Source organism: Aphelocoma coerulescens, assembly GCF_041296385.1.
Source record: "Aphelocoma coerulescens isolate FSJ_1873_10779 chromosome W unlocalized genomic scaffold, UR_Acoe_1.0 ChrW_unloc_scaf_1, whole genome shotgun sequence".
Lineage (NCBI taxonomy): Eukaryota > Metazoa > Chordata > Aves > Passeriformes > Corvidae > Aphelocoma > Aphelocoma coerulescens.
This window is the reverse complement of record NW_027184080.1, coordinates 17,674,146-17,695,617: the sequence shown is the minus strand read 5'-3', so window position 1 is coordinate 17,695,617 and position 21,472 is coordinate 17,674,146. Positions and strand designations below refer to the sequence as shown.

The window sequence follows — 21,472 nt, the reverse complement described above, 5'->3', positions numbered from 1 at the left end:
CCCCAGGGGGGAGACACGGGGTTTCCCTGCTCTCTGGTCAACCTCATTCCCCACTGGTTGTTTTGTGGTCCCCTGCCCGGGGGAAGGACCCTCGGGTCCCGTGATTGCTGCAGTTTTCCTCAGGATCCTCAGCCATGCGGCTAGGGAAATGAACATCTCTGAAAATATCTAGCAAGAATTGGTCCATATATTCTTTTCCATGGCATCATTGTCTGATACACATGTTGCAACCATCACCATTGCAACAAATGGTGGCTAATGCGAGCAGAACGATCCCTGATCCCTAAGGACAGCGACTGATTTGTGAGTAAACTCTGGACTTCTCTTCTTGTTTTTGTTTTGCTGTTCCATCTCTAAACTATGGAGGAACTGTGGGAAGACTCTTGGCTCTCAGAGCCGCATATGGACATTTATCTTAAACTTGAAAAGATTCTTGAACAACGATTTGTAAATTTTAGCTTAATTCAAGCTCAAAAGGAACTGAAACACTTCCTGGCATGGTTGTTTAAGAATTTTTTCTACATTTCTTGGGACTTCATTCTTACCAAAGACTTTTGGAAGACCGTTTGGACTGAGATAATTTCTGAGTCAAAATATATGCAGATGGAAGAATATTTTCGTGAATATTATTTAATTATGGAGACTGTTGAACAATGTCAGCTGTGTCCTTGCGAAGGGAAGCCTGCATCAGGGACCATGTAAGCAGTAGCGAGGCAGTTCCCGCGCGCAGGCAGAGCGACGCGAGCTACAATGCCGACAGCGGAGCGAGGCACAGCGGCGGTGGCACAACCCGCTGGTGCCCGCCTGGCCCCGCGCAGCACGTGGTGGAGCGAGTCCCGTGAATGCCTGGCCAAGACGGGCGGCGCATGGGCAGCAGCCGGCAAAGATGGCAGTGGAGCAGAGCCGCACCTAGCCAAAACACGTGCTGGAGCAGGGGGCGGGGGGGTCATTGCTCGGAGGCCTGGCCAAGAAGCGGGCATGGTGCCAGGCAGCGGCAGCGCAGCTGCAACCAGAGGCGGCAGCAGCACACAGGGAGCTGAGCGGCGCGACCCGGCCCGGCACGCACGGCCCTGAATATGACCCCGAGAGACCCTGCAGTGAGAGCACGCAGGCACTAGCATCCCTGACAGCCCCGGCAGCACTGGCAGCTCCAGCAGTCCCAACACGGGAGTGAGGGAAAATGAAAGCAAAAACACAGCGAGACAGAAAAAAACAGCCACACGGAAAAATGAAAAAATCATTGTAGCTAAGGTTTTAGGAATAGTAAAATGGTATAATGTTTAACAAAATTATGGTTTTATAACAAGATGTGACATCCAGAAAGACATATTCGTTCATAGAACTGCTATTAAAAAGAATAACCCCAAAAGTACATCCTAAGCTTAGGAGATGAAGAAGTAGTAGAGTTCAAAATTGTGCAAGGTAGGAAAGGGTTACAAGCAGCAGACATCACTGGGACTGATGGTGTTTTTGTAAAAGGCAGTATATATGCTAAAAATTGTAGGCATGTTAGACAATATCCCCATTATGAGCCCCCCCTACAGTCTCCCTTTCCTAATCCCACCTTTCCCCTTTATCCTATATCCTGTTACCCCCAGTGTATTCCCAATCTGTTTTTTTCACCCATGGTTTCCCTCACAAAACCATGCCTTTGCCAATTGTTTCCCCAAAAATCCCTTTCAAATGCTGAGTGGGGGATGAAGAGGGGGAGGGAAGAAATTAACTATTGTTGTTTAGATTTCCAACAGGTACAAATGGAAGAAACCCTCTCCTGCCTCAGTTTCCCCTCAAAGCATGCCCAGAGAGTCCTGTCTCCCTTCTGCCAAACTTAAGATGTTCCAGAGAAAAAATCCATTTGGACATTGAAAGACTCGGGAGGGCGGCTTGTTTTGTTTTGAAACCGTTCTTGTTATGTTTATCCAGTTGTTTTCAATGTTAAGTTTTAAATCTCTTTTGTTAAAAATAAACAGGTGAAATGTTGGGGTCTCCCCCCCCCGCCATCTGGTCCTAGGAGAGGGGCCCCGGGGGGAAGACACGGGGTTTCCTAGCACCTGGTCAACTAATGCAGTTCTTGTGCTCGAGGCAGGAGCTCTGGCATGCCCCAGGTCAGAGAGAGTCCAGCTGCGCTACTTCTGTGCGTCACTGAAGCAACTTTGGCATCTGGAAAAGAGCTGCTGGCTGAGCTAGCTGGCTGGCTTCTTTGCAGAGGGAACATGGCAGGAGCCGATGGTATCGGCTTACGTTAGCTCAGGGACAAAGGAAGACAGAGGCTGTTCTGGTCTGGCTCCTAGCAGGCTTATTGTTAGAAGTTTTGCAACCCGAACAAGCTCGGAAGGGATGGAATGCAATGGGATGCTTTCCCCGAGGCTTGTCCTCAGTTTTATAGAGAGTTTGAAAACCGTGGTGAAAGGGGAAAACAACCAATGAGTTACAAGCCAGGGGGAGGATACAATTTAACAAGAACCACTGGAGGAAACCAAGAGGCAGGAGTTAAAACAAAGAACCAGTGAACAACTGAGTAACCAAGAATTTTCGCAAACCGGGGGAGGCAGCTTGTGCCTGGGCACCGCCCAGCAGGGATGCGGCTTAGGCTTCTGAGCTGCCCATTGACCCACCCTCTGAGTCTGCCTCTTCGGGAAGCTCCAACCAGGGGATGGGCTGGGATTGATTGGCATCTCGCTGCCCCAGCCCTGCAGTGGGCTGGTCACACCAATATCTTCCCCTTTTTTATTACCTTGAAATAAGGGGGAAGGCTTAAGGGATTTCAAAACAAACACTTAAAAATGGGAAGGGTTAATAAAATCAACAACTCCATAAAGAAACCCCATACAATGTCTGTCCTGGGTTGCAGTGTATTCTATTACCATCTTCATGAGCTGTTGAAATCAGGTGCGGCAGTGTTTCCTTGCCTCCTCCCCCCAGACTATCTTGCTGTTAATGGCCCATCATTGTCCTGCCACATGACTCAGAGATAACTCCCTCTGGACCATCTTCTGTTAATGAGCCTAATCAACACTTGGCCTCATGACTCATTACCCCATTGTGAGATGCTCCACCCAAAGGGAGGAACCAAGCATCCCATCGTGGATATAATCTGAGATTCTGAACACCAGAGAAAACCTTTCCACTGGATTTCCAGAGGACAGGAGCTACATAGCCACCACTGGACCTTCTGAGGAAGAGCAGACCCTCTTTCTACAGGATCACCACTTCAGGAGGACTGCAGCTACCATTCTACTGGACTGTTGCCACCACCCTGACTAACAGGGTGCTAGGTTGTATCCTGACTTGGTCCGTTTAACCCAGTGTTATCCGCCTTTATTTTTTCTTCCCCCCTCCTTTTATTTCCCTATTAAATTGTTATTTTGACTTGGTGTCTCCCACTAGTTTGTTTTCAAACGAGTACATATTTTGGCACCCAAGGTGGGGCTGGCTGCTGAGAAAAGGCAGAATTACAATTTTGTATTGTAGAAGCCACCTATTCACTATGATGTTCAACATGCTTACATGGGTCTTGTACCTAGCTCTCTATATTTTTCCTCACATGGGGAACTATCTGCTGATTGTAATGCTCCTGTGTAGACCAGGGTATGGTATAAAATTTGCTTTATTAGTCTATTATGCCTACTGCATGATAACCTCCGAGACAATGAACATAATTCGGAATATATAATCAACTTTGTCTGCTTGTCCTACTTTAGGCTGCTACATCTGAGGCCTCAACAGTCATACCCAGCCCCTGGCGGGAGGATTAAAGAATGTTTTTTTCCAGCCTTTCAGACCGGGCACAGCAGTTTTTGAAAATATTGAGTTCCCTGTGGATGTTAAGGATGGCATAATCTTCTTGTCAGTTCTTTTCACTTTTTTCTCTATGACCTGTACTGTGTATACCATGATTAGGATGAGAGCTATGGCACAGCATCCTCAGGATGAGAGGGAAAAAAGGGCCAAGCAACAAGCACTGTGTCTACACAGATTGTTGCAAAGAAGAAAGGAACCAAAAGCAAAGTGACAGCATCCATCTTTACTCAGACTGTCACAGAGGAGAAAAAAACCAAAGGAGCTGTAAGCATCTCCACACAAGCTGTCACTGAACCAGAACAGCCTAAACCGATTGCAGTTGCTCCCGTTCAGAAGAAGAAATCAAAAAGCAAATCAGTCCGCATAGTTACTGACGAGGATGCAGCAGGACCTTCGCACCCAGCAGAAAAGACAGAGCCAGAGATCATCACTCGGTCGCTATCCCTGGGTGAGCTGTGTGACCTGCGGAGGGAATTCACCCGCCAGATGAACGAGTCCATCCTGACCTGGCTGCTCCGCTTCTCGGACGCTGCGGCCAATGACACCATTCTGGACGGAAGTGAGGCCAGGCAACTGGGATCTCTGTCCCGGGATGTGGTCATTGACCAGGGGATCGGGAGAACCCAAGAAACTCTCAGCCTCTGGCGGCGACTGCTTACAAGTGTAAGGGACAGGTACCTTTGTAAAGAAGACCTCCAGGTGCACCAAGGAAAATGGAGCACAATGGAACAAGGTATCCGGTGCCTGAGGGAATTGGCTGTGCTGGAAATAATTTTCTCAGAAGATGAGAGATTTCCTAAGAGCCCGGATGACGTCCAGTGCACGTCACAGATGTGGTTGAGGTTCGCATGCCTTGGACCAGAAATGTACTGCCGTTACCTGGCAACGCTGCAATGGAGGGAAGGCGAGGACAGGGTGGGCGTCTTGGTGAACAAACTGAGGATTTACGAGGACACTGTCACAGCCCTGTTTCGCACCCATGTCTCGTCCGTAGAAACAAGGCTGGCTGAGCAAGTCCAGAGCGTGATTGAAGAAGGCCATCAGAAACTGAAAAAGGAACTTAAGGAAGAGATTTACCAGATCTCACCAGAACCAACAAGAGTCTCTGCCATTAGGAGCCGGCGTCCCCCAACCAGGGAAAGAGGATACACCCCATGAGGTAATCTCTGGTTTTTCCTTCAGGAACATGAAGAAGACATGAGTAAGTGGGATGGAAAACCCACGTCCTCCTTAGCAGCCCGGGTACATGAACTAAAAAGAGGGACAACTACCACAAGAAGCTCATCTAGAGTCAACACTGCTCCAGTATCTCGTTCACAGAATTCCAGATGGTATAGGAATGATAATATGACCAATCCTCTTGAAGGGACCTCAGGAGCATATTCACCAAAGGGAAGCAACGTGTACCATGACCAGGAATAGAGGGGCCCTGCCTCTAGCCAGGTAGAGCAAAGGGATAGTCGGGTCTTTTGGACTGTGTGTCCGATGGCCTGGCACATCTGACCCACAAAAACACACGGCTTTGGTTGACACAGGCGCTCAATGTACTCTGATGCCATCAAGGTATGTGGGAGCAGAACCAATTTCTATTTCTGGGGTGACAGGAGGATCCCTGCAGCTGACTGTGCTGGAAGCTGAAGTGAGTTTAACTGGGAACGAGTGGCAGAAACCCCCCATTGTGACTGGCCCGGAGGCCCCGTGCATCCTCAGCATAGACTATCTTAGAAATGGATATTTCAAAGACCCAAAAGGACATCGTTGGGCTTTTGGGATAGCTGCTGTGGAGACGGAAGATATCAGACAACTGAGTACATTGCCTTGTCTCTCAGATGACCCCTCTGGCGTGGGACTGCTAAGAGTTGCAGAACAACAGGTGCCAATTGCCACAGCAACAGTGCACCGTCGGCAATATCGCACCAACAGAGACTCTGTGGTTCCCGTCCATTAGATGATTCGTAAACTGGAGAGCCAAGGGGTGGTCAGCAAGGCCCGTTCACCTTTCAACAGCCCTATATGGCCAGTGCGTAAGTCCAGCGGAGAATGGAGACTGACGGTGGATTACCGTGGCCGGAATGAGGTCACGCCACCATTGAGCGCTGCTGTGCCACACATGTTGGAACTTCCGTAAGAGCTGGAGTCCAAAGCAGCTAAGTGGTATGCCACTATTGACATTGCAATGCCTTCTTCTCCATTCCTTTGGCAGCGGAATGCAGGCCCCAGTTTGCTTTCACCTGGAGGGGTGTGCAATACACCTGGAACCGACTGCCCCAGGGGTGGAAGCACAGTCCCACCATTTGCCATGGACTGATCCAGACTGCACTGGAAAAGGGTGAGGCTCCAGAACATCTGCAGTACATCGACATCATCATCATGTGGGGGAACACAGCAAAGGAAGTATTTGAGAAAGGAGAGAAAATCATCCAGATTCTCCTGGAAGCCGGCTTTGCCATCAAAAGGAGCAAAGTCAAGGGACCTGCCCGAGAGATCCAGTTCCTGGGAGTAAAGTGGCAAGATGGACAACGTCAGATTCCCACCGAGGTCATCAATAAGATCACTGCAATGTCTCCACCGACCAGGAAGAAGGAAACGCAATTTTCCTAGGTGCCTGTCGCGAGTTGGGTTTGTAACCGGGCGGAAACACCAATTAGTGTAGTGGTTTGGCCCAAAATACTCATTACTGTTTATCTTCTGTGAGATAAGAATTAGGAGAAACGCAAAGCAGGCACCAAACTTGAAAGAATATAAAGAAGTTTATTAACAGACCTAAAAGAAGAAAAGAAAAAAATTATACCACCTTCAGAACTCTCCTCCTCCCCCCACCTTCCTCCCTTCTCCCACTGACAATGTAAAAAGACAACACTTGAGATGTTCAGTCTGTTTACCACTTCCATAATAACCTTGTTCAGTCCATTTAGAAAGAGAAGTCTCTTCTTGCTCATGCTATGAAAACAGTATCACAACGAGACAGCCGTCCACTTCCAAATATTGTTCAGTCCATTTAGGGAGAGGAGTCTCTCTGCTTGTGATGTGAGTCCCTTCCCCCAACTTGCAGCTTTTCCCGCAACTGCTTTCGAGGGTCCACTCTTGAAGTTTTTTTTTTGGGGTACAATTTTAAGGTTGAGCCGTTCAGAAACAAAAACAGAGGCCCTTCTCCTTCCCTGGGAGCAAAGGGTCCTCCTCATCTTCATCGTTAGGATTATCTCTGGGAGCATTTCTAGGAACTGAGATTTTCTCCTTTCCCATTTGGAGCAAAAGTCCTCATCTGGTCCATCTCTAGGGACTGAGGTTTTCTCGTTTCCTGTTTGGAGCAAAAGTCCTCATCGCTTCCACCTCTCCCTGTCCAAACTTCTCATGAAATTACAGCTGCATCAGCATCTGTTTATTTCAGCGCAGGTGCTTTTGCTTAAGAGTTGAACACTCCAGCCCCCATATGTTCATGAAATTACAACGGGATACTCTGATATATCATAGCTTCACAACAGAATTTCAGCTTTAAGCATCTCCTCTCTCTCTTCCCTCAGGTTTTCAGCTCTTCACAGCAATAAAAGGGTTAATCTCACCTCGGCCTTGCAGCTTTGCAGCTGGAATGTTGAATTTTTCTTATCGCAGTGGAGAGGGGGGAGAGCCAAGCCACTCCGGCTGCCCATGGCAAGGCAGTGGGGGGGGGGTTCCATGGCTGGAACAGGTCCATCAACTCCAGGATGGCCGTGGCCCGGCCCGGCCTGGCCCAAGCAGGGCCTGGCCAGGCCCACTGGCCCCCACACGGGGCCGGCAGCCACCTGTCCCAGCTCCGGAAACGAGAGAGAGCTTGGGGGGGAGTTTGTCTATTCTTAAGTGTGTATCACAGAGGCGGTCACAACTTTAAGTGGCTTAAAGAATTGTCCATATTCAAACTGGCCAGCTGATAGGTTCTATCAGGTCCCAGAGGAAACTGTAAGCACCCCTTTGCAAGGACATCCCTTCCGGGACTATGCTTGCTAACCTATGACAGTGCCATAGGTTTTTGGAGAATGCACATTCCCGAGTTCAGCCAGATCGTGAGTCCTCTTCACCTGGTTACCTGTCGGGGTCTCCTCCCCCCGCCATGTAGCCCTGAGGGGAGGCACGGGGTTTCCCTGCCCCTGGTCAGCCTCATTCCCCATTGGTTGGTTTGTGTTTCCTGCGCGGGCAAGGACCCTCGGGCCCCATGACTGTAGCAGTTCCTCGGCAGAGCCCGGCCATGCGGCTGGGGAAATAAACATCTCTGAAACATCTATCAAGAATCCGTCTATATATATATTTCTTTTCCATGGGACTCCTTGTTTGATATAGGCGTGTTACAGTATCCCCACTGTAGCAGTTACACACAAGAAGAATGATTTCCATTGGGACCCTGAATAGCAACAAGCCTTTGCCCAGATCAAGCAGGAAATCGCTCATGCGGTAGCCCTTGGCCCAGTCAGGACAGGACCAGAGGTGAAGAACGTGCTCTACTCTGCAGCCGGGAACAATGGTCTGTCCTGGAGCCTTTGGCAGAAAGGTGCCTGGGGAGACTCACGGTCGACCACTGGGATTCTGGAGCTGAAGCTACAGAGGGTCTGAAGCTAACTGCACTGCCACAGAGAAGGAAATCTTGGCCGCCTATGAAGGAGTTCAAGCTGCCTCAGAGGTAATCGGCACAGAGGCGCAACTCCTCCTGGCACCCTGACTACCAGTGCTGGGTTCGATGTTCAAGTGAAAGGTTCCTTCCACGCATCACGCCACGGACACCACATGGAGCAAATGGATTGCTCTCATCACACAGCGTGCCCGTATTGGAAACCCAAATCGCCCTGGGATTCTAGAAATTATAACAAACTGGCCTGAAGGTGAGACTTTTGGGTTATCTTCTGAAGAAGAGGAAGAGCAGGTGACTCATGCTGAAGAAGCCCCACCATATAATGAGCTACCGGAGCCTGAAAGAGGTTATGCCCTCTTCACTGGTGGTTCCTGCCGAATTGTAGGCGCTAACCGGAAGTGGAAAGCTGCAGTATGGCCATACGACGAGTTGCACAAGCTACCGAGGGACAAGGTGGATTGACTCAGGTTGCAGAGCTTAAAGCCGTCCAGCTGGCTTTGGATATTGCTGAATGAGAGAAGTCGCCGAGGCTCTATCTCTACACTGACTCGTGGATGGTAGCTAATGCTCTGTGGGGATGGCTGGTTCGCTGGAGAAAAGCCAACTGGCAGCGCAGAGGGAAAAAAGTAATCTGAAAATACTATTCTGTTACAAAGAATTATTTTTTCTGATGATAATGAGTTAGTTTAGCATGTTTCAATTAAAATGTTTTAAATATCTGGTGATATTAGTATTTTAAATAGTTTTAGTACCCTTTTTAAAATTAATCCATTCTCTTTGAAAAGCTATTTACTACACTTTTGTGATTAAAAACTGTTGCGATATCAAATGGCTACAAAAAATTTTATTAAATCATTTGCCATTTGGTTTTTTTGCATTTACTTAATTGCAAAGTAGTGATTTTGATAGCATCAAGTACTGTTGTAGGATTGAGTTCTGTAGCTGTCAGCTTTTCTTTTCCTACAGAAATTGTATTTTGCTACCACATGGGCTATTACTCAAGCTAATCCAATGTCATGTTATTAGCCAGCTTGCAAACCAGGCATCTCCTTCCATTCATTCTTTGGCAGATGATGAAATGTAATTTAGCCCCAGTAAAGATTCAGGGCTTTTAATAGTAGCTTTCTGGAGACGGTAAGGGCCAAGAAGTTCCAAATTAGCTCTTCCCAGGTGTATCATTCAATGTGCTATCCTTATTCAGAGATCATGTTTTTCCTTGATTTGTAACAGAAAAAGACACTGAGGGCTGAAAGCTGGCTTCTATACTATGTGAAACACTTTGTACCTTTATACCTTTATATGCTTGTCCATTGGATCTGAATACTTTTCTAAATGCAGTCTTTTCCCAAATAAACTTTATTTAATGTTGAAAGATAATATGGATGTCTCTTTCTAGAAGAAATTTTGGTTTTCATGTCATGATGTCATCAGAAAATATAAATCAGTGCAGTCACTCTGAAATGGGAAAATTGTTTGACTTGCTTTCAACAAGTTGGACTGAAACTTGTTTTATATTATATTATATTATTTGTTTTTATATTTATACAGAATGCAAAAATGAATAGATGCTGAGGTCAGAAAGAATTAAGTATGACTGCATGGTATTGACCTTCTATGTAACACATGCCATAGGCTTTTGCAGAGATTCTTGCATTAATCCATAACTTCTAATTTAGCTAGAACATCACATTTTAATGTAGGGTTTTTGAATAATAGAGAATTCATTATGTGCTTAAGTAAAATATTATGATAATTATTTATGACTTCTTAAAAAATCTTATTGCTACCCTAAATTTTTTCTGATTTTATCTTCAGCTGATGATCTTGTTAGAAGCTGTACATGATTGAACTCCGTATCATCAGAAACTTCTCTGCACATAAACGTCAAGTCTTTTCTTAATCTCCTGTTAAATTAGACTGTAAGCTTATTTAGTTTGTGTAGAGCAGGCTTTCCACACCTAGAAAAACTCTCATGTTTTGTAGGCTTTTCAGTTTATCAATACAGGTTTTTAAAGTGTTGACATATATTGATATTGTCTCTAGTAATGGTTTTACACAAGGAAATACCATACACAATGTATTCTATTATATATTGCTATAGAGGTTCATGCAAGGATTTAACTTCTTTTTCTAATCACTGCTTTGGTTGTTTTAGTTTTTAACTACAGTCCTTAAATTCCCTTATAGAGTCCCCATTTGCTGAAATATGTTACCTTATAGTAGAAACATGACTTAGTTTTGTAATCTTAAAAGATCATGCATCTAGCAATGTAAAAGCACCTTCATCTAAAACCTCATATCCCTATTTTCCACTTCACTAGCATTTGCAGACTATTGAGTGTTGCAGCGGGGATACTGCAACACGCATATATCAAACCAGGAGTCCCGTGAAAAAGAAATAAATATATACGGACGGATTCTTGCTAGATGTTTCAGAGATGTTTATTTCCCCAGCCGCATGGCCGGGCTCTGCTGAGGGACTCTTACAGTCGGGGCCCGAGCTGCTTTGCCCGCGCAGGGGAACACAAACCAACCAATGGGGAACGAGGCTGAGCAGGGGCAGGGAAACCCCGTGCCTCCCCTCAGGGCTCCATGGCGCGGGGGAGGGACCCCAACATCTCACCCGTTTTATTTTAATAAAAGGAGAATGAAGACAATTGGATAAACATAACAAGAACAGTTTCAAAACAAAACAAGCCACCCTCCTGAGTCTTTAAATGTCCAAACAAATTCTGTGGAACATCTCAGGGCTGACAGAAGGGAGACAGAACTCTCTGGACATGCCTGTGGGGAAACTGAGGCAGGAGAGGGTTTAATTTCTTTCCTCCCCCTTTTCATCCCCCCATCGGCATCGGAAAGGGATTTTTGGGGAAACAATTGGCAAAGGCAGGGGTTTGTGAGGGAAACCATGGATGAAAAAACGGATTGGGAATAAACTGGGGATAGGGTAAACTTAGGAAAGGGTTCATATTGGGTATAGGGTAAAAGGGGAAATTAGGCTGTGGGTAGGGAAATTGCTGGAATGGATATTGTTTATAATTTTGTGCATAACGGCTGCCTTTGACGGGAATACCTCCAGGCCCAGTAACATTCGCTGCTTGTAAACCCTTCTTTCCTTGCACTATATCAAATTGAACAACTTCCCCATCTCCTACACTTTGCAGGTAATTTTTAGGGTTATTCCTTTTAATGGCAGTTCTATGGATGAATAAATCTTCCCCTGTATCATCTCGTGTTATAAATCCATAGTTGTTTTTCACATTGTACCATTTCACAGTTCCTGTGACTTTCGTTGCTAGAACGTCTCCTATCACGTGCTTGCGTGTCTGTCGTGGCTGCCGGTCCCGCGTGGCCGCCGCCTCGCCGACTCCGACGTCTCGGTCAGGCCCCCGCGCCGCGGCCGCTCTGCGCTCTCTGCACGGCCCCGCTCCAGCGCCTGTCTGGGCTCTGCATGGCTCCGCTCCGCAAACTCCACGCTGCTTTGAGAGCGGCCCCGTTTCGGCTCGGCGCTGCACTGCACAGCTTCTCGTGTCGCTGTGGAAACCGCCGCTTCTCCCTGCATAGGGCTCTCTGAGCCGTATGCACAGAGCGGGCTTCCACGCTGACCTCCGCTTCCTGGCTGCTCGTGGCCCACGGCACCCATGGCGCCTGCGGCATCGCTCCCTCACTCGCGGCCGCGTAGCCGGGGACCCCGAGACAGGGATGGGGTCCGCAGTAAGGCGCGCGCTCCCGAGGGGGCCGGGCGCATCCAGCGCAGGCACCTCCGCTGGCACAGCTGCAGTCATACACTCCTGGGGTGGCCGCCACGCGGTCTCGGCCACGGGAGAAGTATGATCTTCTGCTTTAGGGGTAATGGGATCATACAGATGCTCCTGAAGAGCGTCACTGATTATAAAGGATCCACGGAGAGCTTCTATCGCTAGTCCATCCCTTAGCTTATCACAGATCTCGTTCCAGAAACACTCCTGAGAATATCCAGGAGGTTTGATATCAAAAAGTAAGTCTCGAGAAATATAGGGGAACTCTTTGAAAAGCCAGATAAAAAAGTGTTCAAGATCTCCCGGTTCCAATACTTTTTTGTTTTGTTGTTCAAGGATCCCTTTTACTTCTAGATACATTTTTTTCTGTGGCTCAGAGAGCCCCATTTCCCACGATTCTTCCATAGTCCAGATATGCAATAGCAAAACAAAACCAAGAAGAGGAATCCAAAGTTTCCAGGGTTTACTCACACAAATCAGTCACGGGGATCGTTCTGCTCGCAATCTTCCACCATATGTTGCAGCGGGGATACTGCAACACGCATATATCAAACCAGGAGTCCCGTGGAAAAGAAACAAATATATACGGACGGATTCTTGCTAGATGTTTCAGAGATGTTTATTTCCCCAGCCGCATGGCCGGGCTCTGCTGAGGGACTCTTACAGTCGGGGCCCGAGCTGCTTTGCCCGCGCAGGGGAACACAAACCAACCAATGGGGAACGAGGCTGAGCAGGGGCAGGGAAACCCCGTGCCTCCCCTCAGGGCTACATGGCAGGGGGGGGGGACCCCAACATCTATTGAGATTTGCTTTGTATCTTGAGAACAGTTCATGTGAGGTGCTGTCAGTCATTTGAATGATACTAGATCTGTCATTACTTTTTGAGATGCATTTGCTCACTAATTTTGAAAATCTTCATTATGAATTGAATTGGTTTGATTGTAGCTTGCCTCTCATCTTTCATATTTCTTAACTTTTATGGACTTCAGGCCATCTTGTCTGAGTACAGATGCTTTTTAAAAGCAGATGTCAACATCTGTTATACTTTTTGAGAGAAATCTAATATGTTGTCTGTTTGTTCTGTAAAATAGCTTGTAAAATAGCTGTTTCTATTGCTGTGAATTCAGTTTAGCCAGCAGAGGAAGATAAGACATAAATCAATTAGAAACTTGGTTGCACTGTCATGGGTTCTCTTTTGTGTGGGGCTGTTCAGAGGAGACAAGATGCTTCATCTCACTGTCAATTTCTTAACACGCTGTACTGAATTTCGTATTAATGTTTCCATGTTAGCAAGTTTTCATATATGTTTTAAAAGACACCATAGTTTTCACATTTAACCCATTTGACCTTTCAGAAAAAATGATTGTTTGCTACAAATTTGATTTTTTCTTTCTCTTATTTTTTAATAAGTACACATTTAAGATGTTCAATGTGACTGTATAAAAACACTGCTGTTCAGTTACACTGGGACTTATGGCTTTATTTGTCAGGGTGCAGATTAGAGAGAACCTGTATTCTACTCAAGCATTTCCACATACTATAAATGTAATTGCTTCTGCTTTTTGCATACATCAGTGAGAGAGATTCAACATCATTAATGTTTTAAAATATTACTGCTTAAATTCAAATTATAGCAGAAAAATATAACACTTCTGAATAATGTGCTTGCACTCACTGCCTTTCTGCTGAAAAAAAAATTTAAGTGTTTTCAAAGAGAGTATTCTATTATTTTTTCCAGCATCTTCTGGTGCTTGACTGCAACTGTGCTTGGCAAACTCAAAGCAATTAGGACTATTTTCAGAGGGATTCAGATCTTCTCTTGGAATTTCATTCTCAGTTTAAGTGTCGCTGTTGGGGTGGTCACGACACACACGGACAGTGCCTCGGACAAAGGGCAAAAAGCCATTTATTAAACAAATCAGCCTCTTTTATACACCTTTTGTATGTTATCATTCATGTTAAGCTACTACAATAGACTCATTGGCTATTATTAACTACAACGTACTACCATTGGCTACCTATAGCATAAGCATTCAAGCATTCAGAAAAATAACAGGTGCGGATATGTTGCTGGTTTTCTCCTATTGTTTAACTTTCATGCTTCTGTTGATACTACATTCTCATGGGTAAAAACTAATTGTTTTTCTTATCACAGACTTTTCTCACAATCCTTCTCTAGCCGAAGTAACAGGCCTGAGCCATAATTTTATAAAGGCAACAAGGCCTTCATTTTATAAGGTTTTACTTAAATGTCACATTTAAGAATTGTTTATTGTCCAAAATGTTTTGTAATTGGATGTGGACTATTTCATTAGGATTGGTGATTTATTTATTATGCACATCATCCCTAGAAACCAGACTTTTGAAGTATATTTATCCAAAATAAAGTGTGATACTATGGACTTCCCTTGATTATTTGTTTTCCAATATGATGTGATTTGTGTTTTTCAGCATTTACTATTAATTTTTCTTCTGCAGTGTTTTTAGCATAAACTTTCAGCTTCTTTTATTTAAATGTCATTAAGTTGAATGTGGGAACATCATGAGATTTAACCAGCCAAGTGCAAGGTGCTACACCTGGGTCAAAAACTCCTGGTATCAGTACAGGCTGGTGGATGAACAGATCAAGAGCAGCCCTGCCGAGAAGGACTTGGGGGAGCTGGTGGATGAGAAGCTGGACATGAGCCCACAATGTGCACTTGCAGCCCAGAAAGGCAATCATATCCTGGGCTACATCCAAAACAGCATGACCAGCAGGTCGAGGGAGGGGATTCTGCCCCTCTGCTCTCCTGAGACCCCACCTGGAGTGCTGCATCCAGCTCTGGTGTTCCCAGCACAGGAAGGACGTGGACCTGTTGAAGAAAGCCCAGAGGAGGTCACCAATATGATTAGAGGAATGGGTCACCTCTCCTATGAGGAAAGGCTGAGAGTGGTGGGATTGTTCAGCCTGGAGAAGGCTTCAGGGTGACCTAATTGCAGCCTTTCAGTACTTGATGGGAGCTTATAAAAAGGAGGGAGAGGGACTTTTTCCAAGTGCAGATAGTGACAGGACAAGGAGGAATGGCTTCAAACTGAAAAAGGGTAGGTTTTGATTGAATATTAGGAAGAAATTCTTTACTGGGAAGGTGGTGAGACACTGACACAGGTTGCCCAGAGAAGTTGTGGCTGCCCCATCCCTGGAAATGTTCAAGGCCAGGTTGGATGGGGCTCTGAACAACCTGGTCTTATGAAACTTGTCCCTGCCCATGGGACGGGGGTTGGAACTAGATGATTTTTAAAGTCCCTTCCAACCCAAATCATTCTGTGATTCTATGAATCTGTGTTAACAAAAATTTTGCCAGAGTTTGAAAGGTAAATGCAATATTTCAAATGACCTGAGATTATTAAAGGAAGTTACAAGAGCTGTATGACTGAAATAATTTGTGCATTTTATAATTGTTTTTTGTTTGTTTTTTTTATAGGGTGTGTCCAGATACAGACTCAGTTGTAAGTAGACTTATTTCCAACACGAATGCATATGGTAACATTGTCAAGCACTAAAATCTGTTTTAACTTGACTTATATACAGGACAGAGGATTTAATATTTTGATAGCATAGTTGAAGTGTTTATTTTGTTCAAAACATAGTCTTTAGCAGTATATACAAATATGCATCAGTAATACATTTATATTACTTAACAATCTTAAGTTTTAAACAAGGTGTTTTTTCTGTAATTAGTTGCTTCTTTGTTTTGCAAAATAATAGCTTAAATTGATTGACTGATCGATTTTAAGTAAGAAAAAGTTTCAGAGAACCCAGCTTTGCATCATCATGTTCCTGTGCTTACAACTGTCTCTTTGGAGAACCCTTCTAATAATAGGGTTCTGTGTGATTGCTGGCAATAGTGTGTAGGAATATACATTTTAAAATATGGCTTTAAATGCAGTATCTCAGTGCACTTTATTCATGGTCTGTTTTTCATTGCTCTCAGTTTGATCTATGATGAGTCTTAGAATTTTATTTATTAAATTCAAATAAGTGACAGTTGCAAATGAAATTGCTGTGTTAATGATTTTTTATTTCCTTAACTGAGCATTTTCTTTTTAATTAAACATGTATGTTGTCTTGAATTATAGGTAATGGAGATTGTAGCTCCCTATAGCTATAGTAGGGAAGCATTTACAGAATTATTTATGTGACCTTTTGTGGACTGATTTGGTTTTCAGTTCATTTAATTAGATGTTAATTATATTAAATAATTTAAGTTTACAAGCTTACCTGTTTTGTGGATATTTTTCTTTGCATTTAATATCTGGGAGTTTTACTACCTAATAGTAAAACTCATTTTGAGAAACTTGGTTTCCATTCTTCTAAATAAGGAAAACTAAGTTTTGCCACATAATAGTACTCTATGTGCGTGAACAGCCTTATAAGCATCATTTGAGACAGTTATTTTATCCTATACAAAGTCATCTTGACTTAGAGCACATTCATTAGGTATGTTTAAAATAAAGTAACTTTAGGATCATCCCTAACATTATCAGTTTTTTTCACAGAAATAGTGTCTTTTGACTGTTCAGGTTGAGTCATTGGAGTGAAACATACCTGGGTTTGATGTGCGGTGTTTATTTTCTTCCTTGCTTATTTTGGTCTCTTCATTTAAAAAAAAAATTCAACAAATTCAACTGTAAATGTGTCTAACATTCTTTCTGACTGCATGAGGCACACCATATGATAAATTAATTGTTCTGTCTAGATGTAATTTATATATGGTTGAAAAAAGACCTAGATCCTCTAGAAAATCCTATTCTTGAAGGTCCCATTTCAAATGTTTTTTATTTTTCTTGTCTTTTAATTTAAGATTTCCATTCTGTTTCATTTTTCAATATTAATATAGCATGGTTATGGTGTGGTTTCTTCCATTGCTTTTTGGATGCCAGATGGAACAGAGCAAGGAAACTGAGTCAAAGTATTGACTGAAACTCTAAAAATAAGTTTTAGGAATAAAATGTTCAGTCCTCATGCTTATTGTATAGGCAGTTTTACTTTGTTTATGTCCTTATGTTTTATTTCTTTAAAAAATTATTCACCCCAGAAATTTTTTAGAACATACTAATTCAGAGTTATAAACCCTACAGATTTTATGTATATTTAAAACTATATAATAACTTAATCAATAATGTTTTGTTTTACATCTGCAAACATAGGGAAAACTGCAGGGCTTATTGTTATATGTTTAATTGCTTGATAGAATGTCAGAGAATGTGAAACCTTTGGAGGAAGTCTACCTTTCCAGTGACTTCTAGAGTTCAAGTCACATCCATATTGAGCTTATTTTTACTGCAAATACTACAAATAACACTTGGGTAGGGGGCTAGACCTTCATCCCAAATCATATTAATAACTACTTACAGAAACCCAAAATTTGCAAAGATCATCTCATCTTCCTCTGTGTTGAAGTTCAAAATTACATGTATATACAAGAAGATTGTGGAGGTTTTCTCCATTCAGCGTGGTAGGCTGTAGTGAGTTGATGCTGACTAGATGCCAGGCACCCACCAAAGCTGCTCTATCGCTCCCCTCCATAGCCAGACAGGGGAGAGAAAATATAATGAAGGGTTCATGGGTTGAGATAAGGACTGGGAGAGGTCACTCATCAAATACTGTCACAAGCAAAACAGGCTTTAATTAGAGATATGAATTGAATTTATTACTAACAAAAACACAGCAGAATAATGAAAAGTAAAATAAAACCTTAAAAACACCTTCCCCCCCCCTCCCTCCTTCCCAGCTCTACCTCCTCCCACCAATGGCACAGGGAGACAAGGAGTGCGGGTTATGGTCAATTCATCACCTGTGGCTTCTCCCGCTGCTCAGGGAGAGGAGTCCTTCCCCTGCTGTGTTACAGCGGGGATACTGCAACACGCCTATATCAAACCAGGAGTCCCGTGGAAAAGAAATATATACATACGGACGGATTCTTGCTAGATGTTTCAGAGATGTTTATTTCCCCAGCCGCATGGCCGGGCTCTGCTGAGGGACTCTTACAGTCGGGGCCCGAGCTGCTTTGCCCGCGCAGGGGAACACAAACCAACCAATGGGGAACGAGGCTGAGCAGGGGCAGGGAAACCCCGTGCCTCCCTCAGGGCTCCATGGCGGGGGAGGGACCCCAACATCTCACCCGTTTTATTTTAATAAAAGGAGAATGAAGACAACTGGATAAACATAACAAGAACAGTTTCAAAACAAAACAAGCCACCCTCCTGAGTCTTTAAATGTCCAAACAAATTCTGTGGAACATCTCAGGGCTGACAGAAGGGAGACAGAACTCTCTGGACATGCCTGTGGGGAAACTGAGGCAGGAGAGGGTTTAATTTCTTTCCTCCCCCTTTTCATCCCCCCATCGGCATCGGAGAGGAATTGTAGGGGAAACAATTGGCAAAGGCAGGGGTTTGTGAGGGAAACCATGGATGAAAAAACGGATTGGGAATAAACTGGGGATAGGGTAAACTTAGGAAAGGGTTCATATTGGGTATAGGGTAAAAGGGGAAATTAGGCTGTGGGTAGGGAAATTGCTGGAATGGATATTGTTTATAATTTTGTGCATAACGGCTGCCTTTGACGGGAATACCTCCAGGCCCAGTAACATTCGCTGCTTGTAAACCCTTCTTTCCTTGCACTATATCAAATTGAACAACTTCCCCATCTCCTACACTTTGCAGGTAATTTTTAGGGTTATTCCTTTTAATGGCAGTTCTATGGATGAATAAATCTTCCCCTGTATCATCTCGTGTTATAAATCCATAGTTGTTTTTCACATTGTACCATTTCACAGTTCCTGTGACTTTCGTTGCTAGAACGTCTCCTATCACGTGCTTGCGTGTCTGTCGTGGCTGCCGGTCCCGCGTGGCCGCCGCCTCGCCGACTCCGACGTCTCGGTCAGGCCCCCGCGCCGCGGCCGCTCTGCGCTCTCTGCACGGCCCCGCTCCAGCGCCTGTCTGGGCTCTGCACGGCTCCGCTCCGCAAACTCCACGCTGCTTTGAGAGCGGCCCCGTTTCGGCTCGGCGCTGCACTGCACAGCTTCTCGTGTCACTGTGGAAACCGCCGCTTCTCCCTGCATAGGGCTCTCTGAGCCGTATGCACAGAGCGGGCTTCCACGCTGACCTCCGCTTCCTGGCTGCTCGTGGCCCACGGCACCCATGGCGCCTGCGGCATCGCTCCCTCACTCGCGGCCGCGTAGCCGGGGACCCCGAGACAGGGATGGGGTCCGCAGTAAGGCGCGCGCTCCCGAGGGGGCCGGGCGCATCCAGCGCAGGCACCTCCGCTGGCACAGCTGCAGTCATACACTCCTGGGGTGGCCGCCACGCGGTCTCGGCCACGGGAGAAGTATGATCTTCTGCTTTAGGGGTAATGGGATCATACAGATGCTCCTGAAGAGCGTCACTGATTATAAAGGATCCACGGAGAGCTTCTATTGCTAGTCCATCCCTTAGCTTATCACAGATCTCGTTCCAGAAACACTCCTGAGAATATCCAGGAGGTTTGATATCAAAAAGTAAGTCTCGAGAAATATAGGGGAACTCTTTGAAAAGCCAGATAAAAAAGTGTTCAAGATCTCCCGGTTCCAATACTTTTTTGTTTTGTTGTTCAAGGATCCCTTTTACTTCTAGATACATTTTTTTCTGTGGCTCAGAGAGCCCCATTTCCCACGATTCTTCCATAGTCCAGATATGCAATAGCAAAACAAAACCAAGAAGAGGAATCCAAAGTTTCCAGGGTTTACTCACACAAATCAGTCACGGGGATCGTTCTGCTCGCAATCTTCCACCATATGTTGCAGCGGGGATACTGCAACACGCCTATATCAAACCAGGAGTCCCGTGGAAAAGAAACAAATATATACGGACGGATTCTTGCTAGATGTTTCAGAGATGTTTATTTCCCCAGCCGCATGGCCGGGCTCTGCTGAGGGACTCTTACAGTCGGGGCCCGAGCTGCTTTGCCCGCGCAGGGGAACACAAACCAACCAATGGGGAACGAGGCTGAGCAGGGGCAGGGAAACCCCGTGCCTCCCCTCAGGGCTACATGGCAGGGGAGGAACCCCAACACTGCTGCACCATGGGGTCCCTCCCATGGGAGACAGTTCTCTGTGAACTTCTCCATCATGAGTCCATCTCACTAACAACAGCTCTTTGCAAACTGCTGCAACGAGTCCATCCCATGGGCAACAGTCCTCCCCAAACTGCTGCAGCATGGGTCACTCTTCCACAGGGCGCAGTCCTTCAAGGACAGGCTGCTCCAGCAAGGGGTCCTCTCTCCACAGGGCTCCCACAGGGTCACAGCCTCCTCTCAGGCATCCACCTGCTCTGGCGTGGGCCTCCTCCCCGGGCTGCAGGTGGATCTCTGCATCCCCTATGGACCTCCATGGGCTGCAGGAGGACAGCCTGCTTCACCATGGTCTTCACCACAGGATGCAGAGGAATCCCAGCTCCGGTGCCTGGAGCACCTCCTCCCCCTCCTTCTTCACTGACCTTGGCATCTGCACAGTTGTTCCTCTCACATGTTCTCACTCTGCTCTTCTCTGGCTGGAATTACAACTGTGCAATAATTTTTTTTCTTTCTTCTTAAATATGTTATCACAGAGGCGTTACCACCATTTCTGACTGGCCCAGCCTTGATCAGTGGCACATCCGTCTTGGGAGCTACCAGGGGTTGGCTCTGCTGGACACCAAAGAAGCTTCTAGCAGCTCCTCACAGAAGCCACCCCTGTCGCCCCCCCCCACTACCAAAACCAGGCCATGCAAACCCAATACATAGGCAAATCAGGTCTTATCTGTATTGTGTGCCTGGTACTTAAAAGATGCACTGTGATCCACCATATAACATATAGTTCTGTCTTTGTAAGAGTGTGAAGAAGGGAGTAAGAATTAGTCAAGGAGATGTATATGCCTTCATTAATATGAGATTTGTGATTATGTATCTCACCTGAAGGGCTGTCTTCTACTGCTGTTACAAAATGCAGATTAGCAAATAAAATTTTAATTTTTCAGGAAGCAGAACTGTCCAACTGTTCAAAATATTGAAAATAATATTTTGAAATTACTATTTAACTTGTTAAATAAGATTTTAAAGTATTATTTTACTTGTATATGACAGTTTTTTGTTATCATTACAAAGGTACATTAAGTGTTTCTTCTACCCTTTGCCATTTTTATAAGAAATGTATAACTAGAGAAATTTGAAGACATCTGAGGGGTTTTTTATAATAAACTTACTGTAGCATCTCAGCAGTTCATATAGACTAACTATGCATGCAAAGTCATGAGTGGGATTTTAT

The 21,472-nt window shown here is 45.1% G+C and overlaps 1 protein-coding gene across 1 annotated transcript in view; it reads left to right on the top strand.

The window, feature by feature from the left end:
- Positions 1-21,472, top strand: part of LOC138102765 (F-BAR domain only protein 2-like) — a 257,438-nt gene that overhangs the window by 193,819 nt on the left and 42,147 nt on the right. The window contains exon 11 of the mRNA XM_069000522.1: positions 15,617-15,641. Within this exon, the coding sequence (XP_068856623.1) occupies positions 15,617-15,641 (25 nt within the window). The remainder of the gene's footprint in view (positions 1-15,616; positions 15,642-21,472) is intronic.